Genomic DNA, 20,444 nt, shown 5'->3' with positions numbered 1-20,444 from the left:
ATTTATAAATGAAAATCATGAAACTTATCAGGGGTGCCCAAACTTTTGCATACAACTGTAGATATGATCCTTTAAAATAAAAGTCTTCCAAGGGGGAGAGATAAAGAATAACGGGTGTGTCAAAAATGCAAATCCGTCGAGTAAACAAATCCCCAACCACAGGTGTAGAGTGTCTTCAGAATAAGATCCCATGATCATGAAGTTATAAAAGGATCATGAAGTTCTGGTTTCATGTGGGAGGAGCCTGACAGCCAGCCAGTGACATGTCTACATTACACGTCACACCTGTCCGGTAGCATGTTGGGACCTCAGTTCTGTACCAGGTACACGTTCCATGTTTGTGTGTGTGTGAATATGAATGTTCTGCTGGAGGAGCTGTGTGCTCTTGTCCTCGCCAGTTCCTGTTTCTCCTTTTTAGGTCGAAGCTGCCGGCCGGGTGAGGAAGAAAACATGTTTTATTTGAGTACCAGTGTGGCCTCGGAGCCATCTTTCCTTTTCAGGTACAATCCGTAGGTGAGATGATGTTCTCTTCTCAAGAAGGCGTAGAAATAATCCGATACCAGCAGGATCTGAGGGAAACAAACCACAGGACTCTGCTTAATGTCACGAGCTTGAGCAGTTTAATGTCTGGAAGCTAAAACATGATTTTCCAGTCGGTCAGTGAGGAGTCGGCAGCAACTGTATTTAAGCTTCTTTTTATGTTGAAAAAAGCAAGCAGAAAACACGCAGAGCACAGCACAAACAGGTTTTTACCATACAGCCAAAAAAGGACAGAAATATTTGTTTTTCGTGGGAGTGGTGCAATCATTTTTAAGGTTTTGTTTTGTTTTTTTAACATATATTCGCCACTGAGGAGATTCATAGGCAAACAGTGAGGCCTCAGAAGATTTGTGGGGATTAAAATTCTGATTTTTTAAATTGCTGTGGACAACATTCAGACAATCATACCTGTGCCACGTTGAAGAGTAGAGTTATAGCATAGTAGAAGTTGGAGTTGGCGCTGCCGGCATAGATCCAGAGGTGCCACAGTACAGGAAACAGAGCCGAACAGGCCAGCAGGACACAGGACACCAGGAAGATATTTCTTAAGACTGAAAACAAAACCACAACAAAATGGATTTTTTATTTCCACCACCTGCTCTGGTAACTGATAATGAGCCGACATGAATTATAATTTGAAATGCATATCAAAAAAATCTATTCTTTCATCATGTTTCTGTGCAGTTTTATATACTTTTTGGAAACCTATTGGTGGAATCAGCACTAAAAGTTTATAAAAATGAAAGGTTCGAGTGCGAGTCTTCCATAACATATCGGTATCGGCATGATTTTAACCAACAGAAACACTTTTATTTTACAGAAAACAGTGGCTGTTGGAAATGGTGTCGGCACAGTTTGTCCAGCAGAGGGGGCACTAACAACGTTTACAATGCTGTCAAGCATGGCTGGGACCCCCATCAACCCAACAAGAGAGAGGAAAAGAGTTTCGATTAGAGTGGGCATTTTACAGCAACAAGAGAAAAGTGGCTGCTATGCCACCAGGTAGGCAGGGCCAAAATAGACCAGAAGCCCATTTTATGCAAATACCACAGGATGATTGCCAATGAGAGTGAAGGCAGACTGATGGCAGCGTGACATATGATGGTTGGTTTTTGGTTATATTTATAGTTATTTCTAATAAAGTTCATGTAAACTATAAAACATTAAGCCTACATTACATTCTTTTGTCATAAAGTTTTGAGAATGAAATATTGGGAATCATTCCCATCTTTTATGCATGTATTGTCAGATATATTTGTATTGTAAATCATTCACTCTCTAATATTTGCATTGGTCCCCAAAAAAATCCATATCAGTTTGGCTCTAAATTATGTGCTGATCTGAACCAAACTGCTGAACACTTAGCCAACAACAAATACAAAAATTTAACGTGCAACTATGCAAGACTCACAATTCTGCAAATTATGCTTATACGGTAAATCCAAAACAATTCAGTGAGGTTTGATATTATGGTAGTATTAAGGTTTTAACACTCACATCTGTACAGATGACTCCAAACAGGAAGGAAGGCCAAGTAGAACGCAATGTCACCCACAGTGGGGTAAGACTTAAAGATGGAGATCACCGCGAGCTGCATGAAAATGAGAAACACCGGATGCTCTCTGCAAAAGACAAGAAGCACAACGCAGACAAACGCTCAGTCTTCACCACCGACCACTCAGGCATCATTTAAATCATCAAATGAGAAAGTACAGTACTACTGATACTTTTCAGTTACCTCTAAAAGCCCTGCTTGTTAGTACTAAAGAGCACCGTTTGATTGTCATAAACCAAGAAAAAACTCCAATAAAAACTTGAATTAAAAACTTAAATGAGAAAGAATTCTCCCCTCTAGCTGCCACCTTATCGTGGTGGGGGAGTTTGCATACCCGGATGATCCTAGGAGCTATGTTGTCAGGGGCTTTGTGCTCCCTGTAGGGTCTCCCAAGGCAAACAGGTCCTAGGTGATGGGTCAGACTAAGGGCAGTTCAGAACCTCCATGACCAGTAAAAGATCAAGGACCGAGACGTCGCCCGGTATGGCGGAGCCGGGGTCCCACCCTGGAGCCAGGCCTGGGGTTGGGGCTCGCGCGCGCGCGCCTCGTGGTCGGGCCTTAGCCCATGGGGCACGGCCGGGCTCAGCCCGAAAGAGTGATGTGGGCCTGCCCTCCTGTGGGTTCAACACCTGCAGAAGGGGCCATGGGGGTCGGGTGCAGAGAGGATTGGGTGGCGGTCGAGGGCGGGTGGCCCAGCGGCCCGGTCCATGCTCACAGCCCCTGGCTGTTGGGACGTGGAATGTCACCTCACTAGGGGGGAAGGAGCCTGAGCTTGTGCGGGAGGTTGAGAGATACCGACTAGAGATAGTCGGGCTCACCTCCACGCACAGCTTGGGCTCTAGTACCCAACTCCTGGAGAGGGGCTGGACGCTTCATTTTTCTGGCGTCGCCCACAGGGAGAGGCGGAGAGCTGGGGTCGCATTGCTTATTGCTCCCCAGCTCAGTCGCCAAGAGTTGGAGTTCACTCCGGTGAACGAGAGGGTCGCGTCCCTACGCCTTCGGGTCGGGGACAGGTCTCTCACCGTTGTCTCGGCCTACGGGCCGAGTGGCAGTGCAGAGTACCCGACCTTCCTGGAGTCCCTGGGAGGCATACTAGATAGTGCTCTGACTGGGGACTCCATTGTTCTCCTGGGGGATTTCAATGCTCACGTGGGCGGCAACAGTGAGACCTGGAGGGGGGTGATCGGGAAGCACGGCCTCCCCGATCTGAACTCGAGTGGTGTTCAGTTGTTGGACTTCTGTGCTAGTCACAGTTTGTCCATCACGAACACCATGTTCGAGCACAAGGGTGTCCATAAGTACACGTGGCACCAGGACACCCTGAACTGGAGGTCGATGATCGACTTTGTAGTCGTATCATCTGACCTTCGGCCACGTGTCTCGGACACTCGAGTGAAGAGAGGGGCAGAGCTATCGACTGATTACCACCTGGTGGTGAGTTGGATGCGCTGGGAGGGTAGGAAGCCGGTCAGACCTGGCAGGCCCTAATGTATCGTGAGGGTCTGCTGGGAACGACTGGCGGAACCCTCTGTCAGCGAGGTCTTCAACTCCCACCTCCGGGAGAGCTTCTCCCAGATCCCGGGGGAGGTTGGAGACATGGAGTCCGAGTGGACCATGTTCTCCACCTCCATTGTCGATGCGGCTGCTCGTAGCTGTGGTCGCAAGGTCTCTGGTGCCTGTCGCGGCTGCAATCCCCGAACCCGGTGGTGGATACCGGAAGTAAGGGATGCCGTCAAGCTGAAGAAGGAGTCCTACTTATCTTTGTTGGTAGGTGGGACCCCAGAGGCAGCTGACAGGTACCGGCAGGCCAAGCGTGCCGCAGCCCATGCGGTCGCAGAGGCAAAAACTCGGGTCTGGGAGGAGTTCGGGGAGGCTATGGAGGAGGACTATCGGTCGGCCTCGAAGAGATTCTGGCAAACTGTCCGACGCCTCAGGAGGTGGAAGCAGCTCTCCACCCATACTGTTTACAGTGCGGGTGAGCTGTTGACCCTGACTGGGGATGTTGTCGGGCGGTGGAAGGAGTACTTCGAGGATCTCCTCAATCCCGTCGTCACGTCTTCCGAAGAGGAAGCAGAGACTGGGGACTCAGAGGCGGACTCATCCATTACCCAGGCCGAAGTCACCGAGGTGGTTAGAAAGCTCCTCGGTGGCAAGGCTCCTAGGGTGGATGAAATCCGTCCTGAGTACCTTAAGTCTCTGGATGTTGTGGGGCTGTCTTGGCCTTCGACCGTGTCCCTCGGGGCACCCTGTGGAGAGTGCTCCGGGAGTACGGGGTCCGGGGTCCTTTGCTAAGGGCTATCCGGTCCCTGTACGACCGCAGCAAGTCAACCTGTTTCCAGTGCACGTTGGCCTCCGCCAGGGCTGCCCTTTGTCACTGGTTCTGTTCATTATTTTTATGGACAGAATTTCTAGGCGCAGCCAGGGTGTAGAGGGGGTCTGGTTTGGGAACCACAGAATCTCGTCTCTGCTGTTTGCGGATGATGTGGTTCTGTTGGCTTTGTCAAATCAGGACCTTCAGCGTGCACTGGGGCGGTTTGCAGCCAAGTGTGAAGCGTCCGGGATGAAAATCAGCACCTCCAAATCCGAGGCCATGGTTCTCGACCGGTAAAAGGTGCTTTGCCCTCTTCAGGTCGGTGGAGTGTCCTTGCCTCAAGTGGAGGAGTTTAAGTATCTCAGGGTCTTGTTCACGAGTGAGGGACGGATGGAGCGTGAGATCGATAGACGGATCGGTGCAGCGTCTGCAGTGATGCGGTTGCTGTATCGGACCGTCGTGGTGAAGAGAGAGCTGAGTAGGGGGGCAAAGCTCTCGATTTACCAATCGATCTACGTTCCGATCCTCACCTATGGTCATGAGATTTGGCTCATGACCAAAAGAACGAGGTCGTGAGTACAAGCGGCCGAGATGAGTTTCCTCCGCAGGGTGGCTGGGCGCTCCCTTAGAGATAGGGTGAGGAGCTCGGTCACTCGGGAGGAGTTTGGCGTCGAGCCGCTGCTCCTCCACATCGAAAGGAGTCAGTTGAGGTGGCTCGGGCATCTTTTCCGGATGCCCCCTGGACACCTTGCTGGAGAGGTGTTCTGGGCACATCCCACTGGGAGGAGGCCCCGGGGAAGACCCAGGACACGCTGGAGGAACTACATCTCTCGGCTGGCTTGGGAACGCCTTGGGGTTCCCCCGGAGGACCTGGGGGAGGTGTGTGTGGATCGGGAGGTCTGGGCGGCTTTGCTTGAGCTGCTGCCCCCGTGACCCGACTCCGGATAAAGCGGAAGAAAATGGATGGAGAAAGAATTAATGTTAGTTTAATGGGGGGGGGGGGGGGGACACTTTAAAATCTTTTCCACACTGTGATGTTTTGAGTGTAAAAAGGAACATGATGCACACACTTGAGCTTGATTGACAACGGGATGGTGTAGAAGAAAACGTTGATCTGGAAGACGCAGAGAAAGAAGAGGCGGAAGTGTTCGAACATCTCGGCAAAGAAATACCAGAAAAGACCGATGTTGGGGGTCAGATCGGGCACAGAGAGGCTGCAAGAAAAGGAAACGACAATTACAATTACACACACACACACACAGGTAAAATCAAAGTCATTAAGATTTGGGTCCTATCTTCCACAAAAGTACATCGGTAGTCAGTGCTAGTTTCCGACAGTCGTCATTTTCACGCCAACGTTCACGTTTGTTAAACAGCACGTGCATCTACGCTCTGCATCGGTATTAAACAAAGACATGGTCAGGCACAGTAGTGATGCGCTGCTATTGTTAAGCAGTGGAACCACAAACTGCCAAAAGTCTCATCTAAATTGTAGCTCAGTGTATTTCAGTGGAATATTCAGACAAAAATACATACGCAAGTTGTTGACACACGTGCACTCTGCTTACATGCACAAAACAAAACAAAAAAATAAACACGAATGCAGGAAAAGAAAAAAAAAAAAACTTCATTAGACTGTTTCACTGCTTCCCCTCAGGGAGCTTCGGTGGCTCGCAGATCTACAACCTCAACCAGAAATCCTCTCACGTGAGTCCTCTGTCTAAACACCATTGACAGAAGACAATCTGGTTGGTTTATTTCATGCTGTGCACAAAACACACCCATGACTGATGAAACACAGTCTCAGTTCGCAGTCAGATTTGGCGCTGCGTAAATACCAAAACATGCCCACATGCACTTTCGACTGCCAGATGGGGTGTTGATTTCTTACAAAGAGTAGTTTGAGGGGCACTTTATTTTTTTAAGTTATGTTCTTAGTTCTGATTTGGAGATTATGTTACTTTAGGGGATGGTGATGGTCTAGTGGTTATGCGTTGGGCTTGAGACCAGAACATCCTCGGTTCAAATCCCAGCCTGACCGGAAAATCACTAAGGGCCCTTCGGCAAAGTCCTTAATCCCCTAGTTGCTCCCAGTCTGTAATGAGTACCTTGTACGGCAGCAGCCTGACATCAGGGTGAATGTGAGGCATTGATGTGTAAAATGCTTTGAGTGTCTGATGCAGATGGAAAAGCGCTATATAAATGCAGTCCATTTTAGTGTTTTTTTTTCACAGTAAAAGTTGTTTCCGCGTTCCTCTTTTTGCTCAGGTTCACCGCAACAGATCTGTTATGGATCTGCATGTTGAATTGGCACACGTTTTACACTGGATGCCCTTTCTGACACACCTCCACAGTACACAGAGAATAGACACAGGCAGACTTGAATCAGGAACCTTGTGTTTTGGAAGCAGGTGCACCAACCGCTTGTCCACCACGCTAATATTTTGTAATTATTGACATGAAAAAGCTGAGCTTGTTTTTAAAATGGCTGAATACACATGAAACAGACATGTGGGTCTTTTTTATTTTACAAATATTGTGTCCATGATGACAGGACAGACTTAAACCACAGATTAAATGTGTCTTTTCCAAATGCACAAAACCATATTAGTTTCTCTGTTTGTAGTTCTTCTAGGAGCGTTCGACCGTCATAAGAAAGACGTGTCAGAAGACACAGTGATCCATTGACAGAGTCCAGTTTCTGGTCTGTGTCAGGAGGACAGAGGTCCCATTCACTCAGCGTGCTGAAGCGTCCGCAGACTTGACACAACTCAGAAGTATTCAGCCAAATGGTGACGGGTTCAGAGATCAAAGCCAGCGTTAATGTGGCGTGAGCCGCTTCTATTTCAACGTGAATTTTGTGAGATGGGCGGGACAAGAATCGTAGTGACATAGCGACTTCTCGATCATCTTTCACCTGCTGTGGCTGTTGGGTTGTTAGCATCACGCTAACTGTCCAGAATATAGCTGAAACCAGAAAGGCAAAACTTTTATTTATGAGTGGATCAAGACCCCTCCCACTCATTCTCCACATGAGGTGGAGTTGCACCAGTTAGTGCAGCCGGTGTAAACCATGTGCCAAATCAACCTGCAGGTTCATACTGGATCTGCGGTGGCAGTCCAAACATTGTGATGAACACAAATGGGCAGAATAAACCGTTTGCTCAAAAACAAGCTGCTTTTTGAGACAACTCTTTATGTCCCTAGGATGAATGAAAAGTCTGTAGGTCACAGAGCTTTCTCTTAATGTGCCCGTGTTCTGTGGAATGATCTCCCTGTGTTAAAAAACAGTCAGATTCTGTAGAGACTTTCAAGTCAGCCTTAAGACGCACTTATTTTCCCTTTTGTATGGCTAGCATACTGGCATAGTATAGTTCTGCGTGTTTTACTCTTTTAATTCATTTTATTAGGAAACGGAGCGTGCCGTGGCCTCAACTTTATCTAAATTCTGGGTCTTTTAGTGAAGCTTAGGGCTAGTGGCCGTCAATCACCTTAGTATTCTTTCTGGTTTTGCTGTTGCTTAATGCTGACAAATTATAAAATTATACTGTATTTGTCTTTCTGATGCTTGATTCTGCTTTTTTCTTTTCTCTCTGTTTGAGGTGCGGCTCCATCCAGAGATGGGTGTGTGTCTGTTCCGTGTCTGTTCCGGAAACCGTCCTGTGCCTCAGCAACATTTCCTGCATGTTCATTTTGTGAATTGTTTTTTAATTTGTGTCTGTAGCATGGCCCAAGCAGAGGGTCACCCCTTTGAGTCTGGTCTGCTTGAGATTTCTTCCTCAGAGGAAGTTTTTCGTTACCACTGTTGCTCTGGGGGTTAGTAAGGTTAGACCTTACTTGTGTGAAGTACCTTGAGGCAACTCTGTTGTGATTTGGTGCTATATAAATGAAAATAAACTGAAATGGAAATATACTAACTTGCCAAATTAGCAAACTTGATATGCACCACGTAGCACACATGCTAAGACGATTAGCTATCATGCTGCTATCTAAAGAAATAAATTCACAAATACACGTTCCCTGCTATCAGCAAGACAAGCACGGACTTGATGGAATTAGCCACTGAGCCGGCGGGGTAGCAGGTCCACCAAACTTCCATCAGGCACTCTGGAAAAATTCCTACATGTTCAGCTCTTTTTTTCTGGTAGATACAGGTGAGGACCAACGAACCTCATATTTTGGGTCATGGTTGCATCTTTTAAGATACATAATAAAAGACAGTCAGACAAGTCTTGATGCTAACCACAGGTTCCAGGTGTCCACTAGAGGTCAGTGTTGCCTGTATTTCAACTCTCAAGTACCACAACACAAAGGTGTTTTTGTGAAATATTTTATTCTTAATTAATTAAGAGCAGGAATGGGATTGGATCACCCGGCATGACTACGCGGTATAGCAGCTTCCATCAGCCCCACTTTACTTTCTTTTGTTTTTTGAGCAGAACATATTCCATAATTTTCCTGCTAAAATACTTTGAACTTTCTGTTTTACTCACATGAAGCCGTAGACTGATGACAGATAGTCCCAGGAGCCGAGTAAAAAGAAGGAGAGGCAGATGATGACGAAAAGGCTGCCCAGGTACATGAAGGCAAACTGCACAACAAACCACCAGAAGCTGAATCGCCGAAAGTTCACCGGGATGTACTGACGCTGGAGACAAACCAGGATGGAGACAAACGACACGTTAAAGAGAACTCAAACAATATGTAATCAACAGGATGGTTTTGTGACCCATAATTGGAGTAAGTGGGTATGGAAAATAGATGGATGGACCATGTCCGGGCGCCTTATGGCGACTTCTGCTCCTAACTGGCAATTAGGATGGGTTAAATGCAGTAGACACTATTCATTGTGCAGGGAACATGTTCCTTTGTGCATATGACAATAAAATTCTTTTGAATCCTTGAATGTAAAACCTAGTGAGAGAATGAATATGTTGCATAGATGGATAAAGAGCTGGGCGATTGAGTAGATTGTAAACAATAACTCAAAAACAACAAGGACAATCATCTTGTACATCTCCAAATGTAAATAACATAATGAGGACACAGTGATTCAAATATGGTGAGCTTTGATGCACCACATCAATAAAAAAGCAACTTTGCTTTTCCATGTACTGCATTTTCTAGAGTACAAGATTTTTTAAATTACATTTATATGCTGAAGAAAAAAAACCCATTTTGTATTAACATAATTATAATGACTATTTATATAGGTCTTTCCCAGATATCAAAGCACTAAACACAATAAACTCTTAATAACAAACGCCAAAGTGCACAGCAAATATTCCAAATTAAAGATCTGATAATACAGAAAACGGTGCGACTTATACTCCAGTGCGACATATGAGTTGTTCTCTCTTCAAGAGTCTTCCGACTTATACTCCAGAAAATACGGCAATATCCTCCTGATGGAAAATTATGATGGATTTAGAGCAGGTGTAGTTGTCAGTGAGAGAGTGGCGTCCTGTTACCGATCAGGTCACCCCACTAACCACCTCGCTGACCAAGTCTTGAGATTTATTTAGCCCAGCTGTTCAATGGTTTGAAAAGCGTGATGTGATACTGCGGTACAATAACATCTTAAGCCGGGTTCAAACGGCAAGATAATTAGGCCGATATCGGACCCCTTCTTCCCGTTCCGACAATCTTAAGGACGCCCCGACAATTGTGATGACACTAAAGATAATCTTATCAGATATTCCTGCTGCGTGTGGTGTGTTAAGAGCACTCTGACCTGCTCGGAAGGACGTCTGGAGCGCTCCGATCACAAATCAGGGATATTCAACATGTTGGATTGTCTTGGCCCAATATCGCAGTGTGTGTTGTGTGCTCCGACCACAAACGAGCACGCAGCCTGCTGGATGTGACGTGTAGCCAATCAGAAAGCGAGCTGACAGATGTACGAAGCGGAAAATAAAATCAAAACAGCTGTTCTGATTTACCAGAAAGTCCGGTGGTCGCGCTGTCTCCACTCCTTTAAAGAACGCCTTTTCTTTTTGTATCGTTTTTATCCCTCTGTTTTAAATAGTCCACAAGCTATCTCTGTCCGTTTACTTTGAAGTCACGTTTATCTCAAGAGATTTTGTGAAATTTCCTGTGTGACCTGGGAATGTTCGTGTGTGGTGTGTTGATATCACCGTGTGGCTGAACACCGCACACTGGATGACCAAACCTGTTAGATCTATGATTTTTTTTTAAATCACCATGTGTGTGGTCTCTCAGGTTTTGGAAACCTACAGATAATTTTAAAATCCTGCCGTGTGAACCAGGCATTATCAGCCTGGACGTACGCTGTCCCATTGAGGAAGAAGAGTAACAAGATTAACGCGTGTCCGATCACGACTTTAGCAATAACAACTTCTTTTTAATAATTGATACTCCTGTCACCATTATTGCTCTTCAGCTATTCAATGGGTGACTTGGCTTTATAGGAGGGTGAGACGACAGCAACGCTTCAGAGTTTCTCCACTTTCAAATGTTCACATTTTTACTTTAACTGTAATGTGGCTCCACTTCTCATACATGGACTTTAAACCTTTGATGTTTCTGTAAAGTTCAGTTTTGATTCATACCTGCAGCAAATACAGCAGCGCTGGAGCACACAGGGTGAGAGGATAGATGGACTGATAGGTGGCCAAAGCCAGAAATATCGCACTCAGCAAAGCACTTCCTGCAACAAACAAAAATGAAAACCCATTGAGAATGGATATAAGGTCAGAAGATACTATGTCCTTTTAATTACAGCACATGTATTGTTACACAACAGTGTCAGTTTAATGTCTGAAAACTGAAACAAATATATTTTAAACAAGAGCAATCAGAGATTTCTGATGTCTGCCAATCCAGATCCAGATCACCTCCAAAATTCAGTGGAGTCGTCTATGGGCCAAGTAGGTTTTCAGTACCACTTAGAGTGATGAAACAACACTTAGAATCCAGCCTCATTGTATCATGGCCTACACAAAAATGTATGATAGCCATCCCTGGGTGGTAGCTGTAGCCAGGTAGGGCTCAATAAAGAATTACACAGAGGTCAAATTTAAAAAAAAAAAAAAAAATGCTCCAATCATGTTGAAAACTATATCACATTACTCGTCTGATCATAACAATTCCAAAAAGGTATAGTTTGGACTATCTATGATGGAATGTTCTGGAGTTATGGGGTCAAAACAGCAAAAATGGTGATAAAGGTCAATTTCACTTTGTACGGGGTCAAATATTAAAGTTGCTCCAATTTCAGCAAACAATTATGCAAATTAGTGTTTGGGTTAATGGGGTTCTAAAAAGGAATAGTTTGCACCATCTGTCATGCTTAGTTATCATGTTACAGGGTAACATATGTCACATGTCATAGAATTCAATGGATGTTGACCTTGTTTGACCTTTACTTTGGAGACAAAGCATTCAGCACAGTCAAAACTATTCCATTTATTGATCCTTTTATTTCAACCAAAAATTTGCATCATTTTTTGCTGAAACTGGAGCAACGTTAACTTTTGACCCCTGTACAAACTGAAATTGACCTTTGTCACCATTTTTGCTGTTTTTACCCCATAACATTCAATCATCGATAGTCCAAACGATACCTTTTTGTAATTATGATCAGACAAATAATGTGATATAGTTTTCAACATGATTGGATCATTTTTAAAGTTTGACCTCTGTGTAATTCTCATTGACCCCTACCACCCTGGGATGGCTATCATACATTTTTGTGTGGGCCATGATACACTGAGGCTGGATTCTAAGTGTCGTTTTTGTTCCCCTTAAGTGGTACCGACTGGCTCATGGACTACATGCCCTGATATCTCTGTGTGGTGCAAATTTGGTGAGAATCTGTGATGTAGTTTTGACGTAATCTTTCAAAGCCTATATAAAGGGAAATCTTGATCCAAAATCTGGATCTGAATCCAGATCACCTCCAAAATTTAATGGAGTCTTCCAAGGCCAAATATGTATCTGCGGTGAAACTTTGGTCAAAATCCATGCAGTAGTTTTGATATAATCTTGCTAACAGACAGACAGACAAATAAATAAACGCTGATGATTTTATTACATCCTTGGCTGACATAATAATTCAAATGATCCCAACTATAAACAAATAAACAGGTGTTTGTTTATGACACAGATCAGGGAAATTAAATTTACACCTCACATAGTAAGAGCTTGAACAAATCTTATAAAGTAAAAAAAAAAAGACAACTGCAAAAAGCATGAAAATAGAGTCAAATGTCCTCTTATCAGGAGGAAACATTAAAAAAAGAAAAAACAAAAACAATAAAAACAAAACAGCCATATCCTTTTTCTTTAGCAAACTTTAACAAAATTTTGAACAAAATTATAATTTACTTGTCGTTGAAAAAGTAAAGACAGACTTTACCTTTAACGGTGGAGAGGATGAAGAGGGCAATGACGGCGTTATTTAGACCGCAGGTTGATTTGGCAACACAGGACAGGATGGTAAACGGGTTCAACAGGTAACTACGAGAAGAGATGAAGAAAGAAAACTGTCAGAACAAACAATATTCTTTTTCTTGATATTCCTCAGCTCATCTGTATAAATCTTTTTTCATGAAGACTCCACTGATTATTATTTTGGTTTGGAATTGGTGAGTCTATGAAAAAACAAATTATAGAAAATGTCAATCATAATTCCACAAAGCCAAAGATGACATTTCATATGTGTAGTTACTTGACTGCTGGGCGAAGATGACGAAGAAGAGGAGGAAAACGTTGCCACGAACAGCGGGAGAAGAAGAAAACTAGAAGGGTGGAAATGAGAGTGGGGACTTTGAATGTTGGTAGTATGACTGGTAAAAGGAGAGAGCTGGCTGATATGATAGAGAGGAGAAAGGTAGACATATTGTGTGTGCAAGAGACCAAGTGGAAGGGAAGTAAGAGCAGGAGCATCGGCGGTGGGTACAAGTTGTTGTACCATGGTGAGGACAGGAAGAGAAATGGTGTTGGGGTCATTATAAAGGAAGAGTATGGTAAAAGTGTGTTGGAGGTTAAGCGAGTGTCTGACAGGGTGATGAGTGTGAAGTTGGAAATTGAAGGGGTGATGATAAATATCATCAGTGCATATGCCCCACAGGTTGGTTGTGAGATGAAGGAGAAAGAAGATTTCTGGAGTGTGTTAGATCAGGTGGTGGAGAGTGTGCCCAAGCATGAAAGAGTGGTGATAGGAGCAGACTTCAATGGGCATGTTGGTGAAGGGAACAGAGGTGATGAGGAAGTAATGGGTAGATATGGTATCAAGGATAGGAATGGGGAAGGACAGATGGTAGTTGATTTTGCAAAAAGGATGGAAATGGCTGTGGTGAATACCTACTTTAAGAAAAGGGAGGAGCACAGGGTAAGTAGACAGGAGTACAAGGAGATGTGGCGTAAGGTGAAATGAGAAGTGGCAAAAGCAAAGGAAAAGGCATATTGCGAGCTGTACAAGAAGTTGAATAGTAAGGAAGGAGAAAAGGACTTGTACTGATTGGCCAGACAAAGGGACAGAGCTGGAAAGGATGTGCAGCAGGTTAGGGTGGTAAAAGATGCACATGGTAATGTGCTGACAAGTGAGGAGTGTGTGCTGAGAAGGTGGAGGGAATATTTTGCAGAGTTGATGAATAAAGAAAATGAGCAAGAGAAAAGGCTGGATGATGTGGTGAGAGTAAATCAGGAAGTACAAGAGATTAGCAAGGAAGAAGTGAGGGCTGCTATGAAGAGGATGAAGAGTGGAAAGGCAGTCGGTCCAGATGACATTCCAGTGGAGGCATGGAAATGTCTAGGAGAGATGGCAGTAGAGTTTCTAACCAGATTGTTTAATAAAATCTTGGAAAGTGAGAGCATACCTGAGGAGTGGAGACGAAGTGTGCTGGTTCCTATTTTCAAGAACAAGGGTGATGTGCAGAGCTGCAGTAACTACAGAGGCATAAAGCTGATCAGCCACAGCATGAAGTTATGAGAAAGAGTAGTAGAAGCTAGGCTTAGAAAACAGGTGAAGATCTGTGAGCAGCAATATGGTTTCATGCCAAGAAAGAGCACTACAGATGCAATGTTTGCTCTGAGAATACTGTTGGAAAAGTAGAGAAGGACAGAAAGAGTTACATTGTGTGTTTGTGGACTTAGAAAAAGCTTATGATAGGGTGCCAAGAGAAGAGTTGTGGTATTGTATGAGGAAGTCTGGAGTGGCAGAGAAGTATGTTAGGGTAGTGCAGGACATGTACAAGAATAGTGTGACAGCGGTGAGATGCGCAGTCGGAATGACAGACTCATTCAAGGTGGAGGTGGGATTACGAGTCCTTTCTTGTTTGCAGTGGTGATGGACAGGTTGACGGATGAGATCAGACAGGAATCCCCATGGACTATGATGTTTGCAGATGACATTGTGATCTGTAGTGACAGTAGAGAGCAAGTTGAGTCTAGTCTGGAGAAGTGAAGATATGCTTTGGAGAGAAGGGGAATGAAAGTCAGTAGAAGCAAGACTGAGTACATGTGTGTGAATAAGAGGGAGCCCAGTGGAATAGTGCAGTTACAAGGAGTACAAGTGGTGAAAGTAGATGAGTTTAAATATTTGGGGTCAACTGTTCAAAGTAATGGAGAGTGTGGTAGAGAGGTGAAGAAGAGAGTGCAGGCAGGGTGGAGTGGGTGGAGAAAGGTGGCAGGAGTGATTTGTGACCGAAGAATATCAGCAAGAGTGAAGGGGAAAGTTTACAAAACAGTTGTGAGACCAGCTATGTTGTATGGTTTACAGACAGTGGCACTAACAAAAGACAGGAGGCAGAGCTGGAGGTGGCAGAGCTGAAGATGTTGAGATTCTCTTTGGGAGTGACAAGAATGGACAAGATTAGGAATGAACATATCAGAGGGACAGCTCAGGTGGGACGGTTTGGAGACAAAGCGAGGCGAGATTGAGATGGTTTGGACATGTGCAGAGGAGGGAGCCAGTGTATATAGGGAGAAGGATGCTGAGGATGGAGCCACCAGGCAGGAGGAGACGAGGGAGACCAAAGGTTCATGGATGTGCTGAGAGAGGACATGCAGGTGGTTGGTGTGACAGAGGAAGATACAGAGGACAGGGTGAGATGGAAACGATTGATCTGCTGTGGCGACCCCTAACGGGAACAGCCGAAAGACAAAGAAGAAGAAGTTACTTGACAAACTGTTCCATTACTGTTTTCACACATCTGGATTAAAAATAAATAAACAAACAACGTGCCTGTGGAGACCGAGGTTGAGTCAGGTCAACTGGACTTGTTTGGTCCCTTGAAAACATTTTTTTCTTAAAGAAAAAACAAGACTGTATTTCCAAATGTGGGTTGAATTTCTGAGGAATTCTCCTGCTTTCGGAAGGGCGCCAAACTTACAACATGGCTACGTCCGGAGGGACGTCGAACGTATAATGTTGCTACTTTCGGAGGGGTGTAGAACTTACAACGTGGCTACTTTCAGAGGGATGTAGTACATCTCTTTGGGGCTTCTGATCAGCTCCAGACAATCCATTGGATACCGGTCCGCCTCCAAGGCAAATTTCTGTTTTCTGAACTGAAAACAAAAATCAAAAGAAAGAAAGAAAACTGATCACAGCTAAAGCTACATATAACCATTTTAGAATGAATAAATGACATACTGAATAAAGTAACTTTATTTTTTTTGTCAATGTGTCAGATATGTAGAAATGTATAAGTTAATTATCATGACATGGTTACTTTAGTCAAGTAATTCCTGTATCTGCAGCAGGACGTCTTACTCAGTAGTGCAGTTGGGATGTAAAGTGGAAATTGTACATTGCTAATGTCAAAATAATCAAGAATTATGAGGTGAAAGTTCATAGTGGAATGTTCCTTAAATCAAATGTTATTATTTCTTGTCTTTGTATTTTTTAAAGTCACCCACCACTTGTTTGTTGTAGTCCTTCACTGCAATGTAGAGAGCCACAGCAGTGATCCCATCTGCTACCTTCAAATAAATAAATTACAAGAAAAAAAACCTTTACGACAGAAACAAAAACATGATCTTCTGGAGAAGTGAAGTTAAAGAGAAACAAATCTTTTCCACACAAACATCACAGTGAGAAAATCATATCAGCAAAGCAAATGCAACACTGAAAGTTTTAAACAGAAAGCTTAAAATTCAATGTTATACCAGTACAAAATACAACTATGCATTTCAAATCAAATAATTTGTCACATGCCATAAATTCAAGGAACTGTTGGGATGCCTGATACAAAAATGATAAGAATTTGAGCATTTGTACTCACTATAAATGTTATTTCTGCATAATCCACCAAAAAGTGAAAGAGGTAAATGATGAGAGGAGTCTGAGGAGGAGAAAGAAAAATTATTTGGAATACGAGCAGAAAAAAAACCTGTTGAAAATGTATGGAGCTATCGATTATTTAAAAAAATACAACATTCCCCTGAGCAGATTTTACTGGGGGTTTTACTGAAACATGTACTTAATCAAACAAGACTTCATTTGTTTATTGCAGTTAAGAAATGTACTTAAAACTGTCTGCATGATCCAAAATAAGGTTTGACAATCCAACCCAAGCGTTTCATTTAACTCCAAAATAAAGATCCAGGGATCGAATCGGGATCAACCGATTAACTGACATCAGGTGGTTATGACTAAATACTCTGACTTCAACTCTCATTTAATAAGATGCGTGACATTTAAGGTGCAGGTATCATACAGTTTGAAATGTGTTTTTCACCTCATGGAAAACATCTCCAGAGTACGGCGAGACTCCCAGATCGAGGAGAGCCAATCCTTCAACCACTGCAAATAAACAACCCAAAGAGTGACCAAGAGGAACAGGCCACAGGCTGAAAACATCCACAACTCATCTTTTAAAACAGAAATTTTGATTCTTCGATTAAATCTACTCATGACCTTGATTGCTGCGATCAGATTTTAGACGTTGCTGACATGTCTCATGCTTTCTGCCTGTAGTGGTGCAAAACTTTTATTTTTCCAAATAAACAATGCAAAAAAACACTTTGGTTGTTGGAAATGGTGCCATCATGTACTTTATACAACTGCATTGTTTAAAATGCTGTCAAGCATGGCTGGGACCCCATCACCCCTTGGTCAAATTAACTACAAGAGACAGAGTCAAAGTGACCAGGTGCCATTCATTTTCCATCTGAATGGGTGTTATACAGTGACAAGTGGTCGCTATGCTGCCAGCTAGACAGGGCCAAAATACACACGAAGTCTATTTTATGCAAATGCACATCAAAAGAAAATCTGAGTGAAGGAAGAATTATGCATGCTGGTTGGTTGATGGTTATATTTATAATAAAGTTCACATTTAAACTGTAAAACATCAAGCCACAATTACATTTCTTTGTCATAATGGTTTGATAAGAAAATGTTAGGAATCATTGCCATTTTTATGTATATATTGACAGATATATTGGTATTGTAAATTTATGCACTCTCTCAGCTCAGTATCAACTCAAATAAATAAAATAAATCCATATTGTTCAGACTCTAGAAAAAAATATCAGCATGCAGGATTTTATAACTAAATAATGAAATAACTAAAGATGCGGCCCATCAATTTTATGGATGTGCTGCTGCAGCCCTACTCACAGCTAATGAGTGCTCACTACAGTGATGGCACTTCCTGTTACATAATTCATGAATGTGATAATACGGGCAGACTGTTTTTAAACACAGAGTATTTCAGGATTCTGTGTAATCTGGCCTTATTTGCCAAACTGTGCATCCTTTGTTATGGCTGAGTGAGACTTTAAAGCGGTGCATTTCTGCTAAAACAAGACCAGACGATATATACGAGGGCTGTCAATAAAGTATAGGTCCTTTTTATTTTTTTCAAAAACTATATGGATTTCATTCATATGTTTTTACGTCAGACATGCTTGAACCCTCGTGCGCATGCGTGAGTTTTTCCACGCCTGTCGGTGACGTCATTCGCCTGTGAGCACTCGTGGGAGGAGTCGTCCAGCCCCTCGTCGGAATTCCTTTGTCTGAGAAGTTGTTGAGAGACTGGCGCTTTGTTTGATCAAAATTTTTTCTAAACCTGTGAGACACATCGAAGTGGACATGGTTCAAAAAATTAAGCTGGTTTTCGGTGAAAATTTTAACGGCTGATGAGAGATTTTGAGGTGATACTGTCGCTTTAAGGACTTCCCACACAGTGGGTCGTCGTGCAGCACTCCCAGGCGCCGTCGTCAGCCTGTTTCAAGCTGAAAACCTCCATATTTCAGGCTCTATTGATCCAGGACGTCGTGAGAGAACAGAGACGTTTCAGAAGAAGTCGGTTTCAGCATTTTATCCGGATATTCCACTGTTAAAGGAGATTTTTTGAATGAAAGACGTGCGGACAGGTCCGCGCGTCGGGACGCAGCCAGCACGGTGCGGCGGCACAGGAAAAACACCTCCGTGTTGATAACCATTTGTAAAATCCAGGCGGATTTTGATGGCTTTCAGTGGAGTGAGTATATGAGAAATTGTTTAACAGCTGGACATGTTCCAACTTGTCCTTAAGGCTTCCAACAGAGGTGTTTTTCCTGTGGTGGAGCGTCGCGGCGGCTGCGAGCCGACGCTGCAATCCATCCACACGTCTTTCATTAAAAAAAATCTCCTTTAACAGTGGAATATCCGGATAAAATGCTGAAACCGACTTCTTCTGAAACTTGGTCTGCTTGAGGTTTCTTCCTCACATCATCAGAGGGAGTTTTTTTCTTACCACTGTTGCCTGTGTGCTTGCTTGCTCTTGGGGTGGAAAAAGTTAGCCCTTACTTGTGTGAAGCGCCTTGAGGTAACTTTGTTGTGATTTGGTGCTATATAAATGAAATTTATTGAAATGAATTTTGAATTATGAATTTTATGTTAATGTAAATTTCATTACCACAATAAATTAATTAACAATAATAATAATAAAAAAGAACACCTGGTTCAGAACACCTACCAACAACACTGTACATTTTTATTTAGTTAGCAAACAACATTCTGCATGCATCGATATAAAACAGTATTTCACAGATGCCTAATCTTGGATGACGTTCTAACATCCCACACTGACAAAGCTGTCTGTGCACAACAACGCCCCCCACCGCAGAAAACCCTAACTACGCCCTTGGAGAACAGGCAGATTTAAATCAAATCGTTGTTGACAGAAATTACAATTAAGTTGAACATAACATCAGTGAGCTGTTGACATTTTTAAAGTTAATTTATTTGTAGCTCAGACTGATTGAAGTCATTATTTTAATCACCGCCAGGGACAGGAAGCAGAAAAAAAGAGCAGCGCTCTAACGACAAAATAATGCCAAACCCCATGAAAGCTGCTCTCACCTCTTTTCCAGGCATTGAGCGGAGAAACCACCTCCACTCTCTCTGCTATTAAATCCGCTAAACTGGAACTAAAAAGAGCAGCGCGGATTGTAACAGCTACAACCACTAACAGACTCAAGGGAGCCGCCATAGTGACAAGGAACTTCTCTTCCCTGCCCGGGGCACGACGGGAAATGTAGTTTTTGTTAGCCTTTATGGTGTTCAATCTCTACTGTTCAAATACAGCATTAATACACATTCTTCCAATACAAAACGAACAAACAAACGAAAACATTCAAATCATAGTTATGGCCTATAACACTAAATTACTGTATTAACGTATTTATTGTCTTAATACAGAACAAAATATGCAGCACACATTTTGTCTAACATGAACTAAAACATAATTTTTGTATCAAATCTAACAGTATAAAATATCACTCAACTTCAACTCATTAATCTCGCTACAGGGATCGGGTAGCGAGATTAATGATCATATTATTTAAAATAAATTATATTTGTAAAATAATAAATTACATATGTTATTTTAGCAGAATAAGCAAAGCAGCATATATTGTGGTCAAGAAGCTGGTGTTTATATTTCATATAAACAGAAATACAGAAATACAATTATAAAGGGTAACTTAAATTAAATTAAAAGGTTGTGGGATTTTAATGACTGGAGTTACAGCAAAATAACATCAGCATAATTTCATTAGTTTTCTGTAGTGTTAATATTT

At 43.0% G+C, this 20,444-nt stretch overlaps 1 protein-coding gene across 1 annotated transcript; it reads right to left on the bottom strand.

Moving 5' to 3' along the window:
* Window positions 1-19,868, bottom strand: pigu (phosphatidylinositol glycan anchor biosynthesis, class U). Its single transcript, XM_034165941.1, has 12 exons — window positions 19,726-19,868; window positions 17,114-17,178; window positions 16,658-16,717; window positions 16,293-16,355; window positions 15,832-15,941; window positions 12,787-12,887; window positions 10,979-11,076; window positions 8,900-9,054; window positions 5,477-5,620; window positions 2,038-2,162; window positions 949-1,091; window positions 1-569 (listed from the first exon to the last, which is right to left on the bottom strand). Exons 1-12 carry the CDS (start codon window positions 19,853-19,855, stop codon window positions 456-458), a joined length of 1,308 nt encoding a protein of 435 aa, XP_034021832.1. The 5' UTR covers window positions 19,856-19,868; the 3' UTR covers window positions 1-455.
* Between the last annotated feature and the right edge of the window lie 576 nt (window positions 19,869-20,444).

Source organism: Thalassophryne amazonica, chromosome 3 (genome assembly GCF_902500255.1).
Source record: "Thalassophryne amazonica chromosome 3, fThaAma1.1, whole genome shotgun sequence".
Classification (NCBI taxonomy): domain Eukaryota; kingdom Metazoa; phylum Chordata; class Actinopteri; order Batrachoidiformes; family Batrachoididae; genus Thalassophryne; species Thalassophryne amazonica.
This window is presented reverse-complemented; position numbering and strand designations above follow the sequence as displayed.

Excerpts from the sequence above, each read along its gene's own strand:
- pigu (XM_034165941.1), bottom strand. The coding sequence starts at position 19,855 with ATGGCGGCTCCCTTGAGTCTGTTAGTGGTTGTAGCTGTTACAATCCGC. Across the intron at positions 5,621-8,899 it reads TCATCAGTCTACGGCTTCAT|CCTCTCTGTGCCCGATCTGA; the intron begins GTGAGTAAAACA and ends CTTTTCTTGCAG. Across the intron at positions 1,092-2,037 it reads TTGGAGTCATCTGTACAGAT|TCTTAAGAAATATCTTCCTG; the intron begins GTGAGTGTTAAA and ends TTTTGTTTTCAG.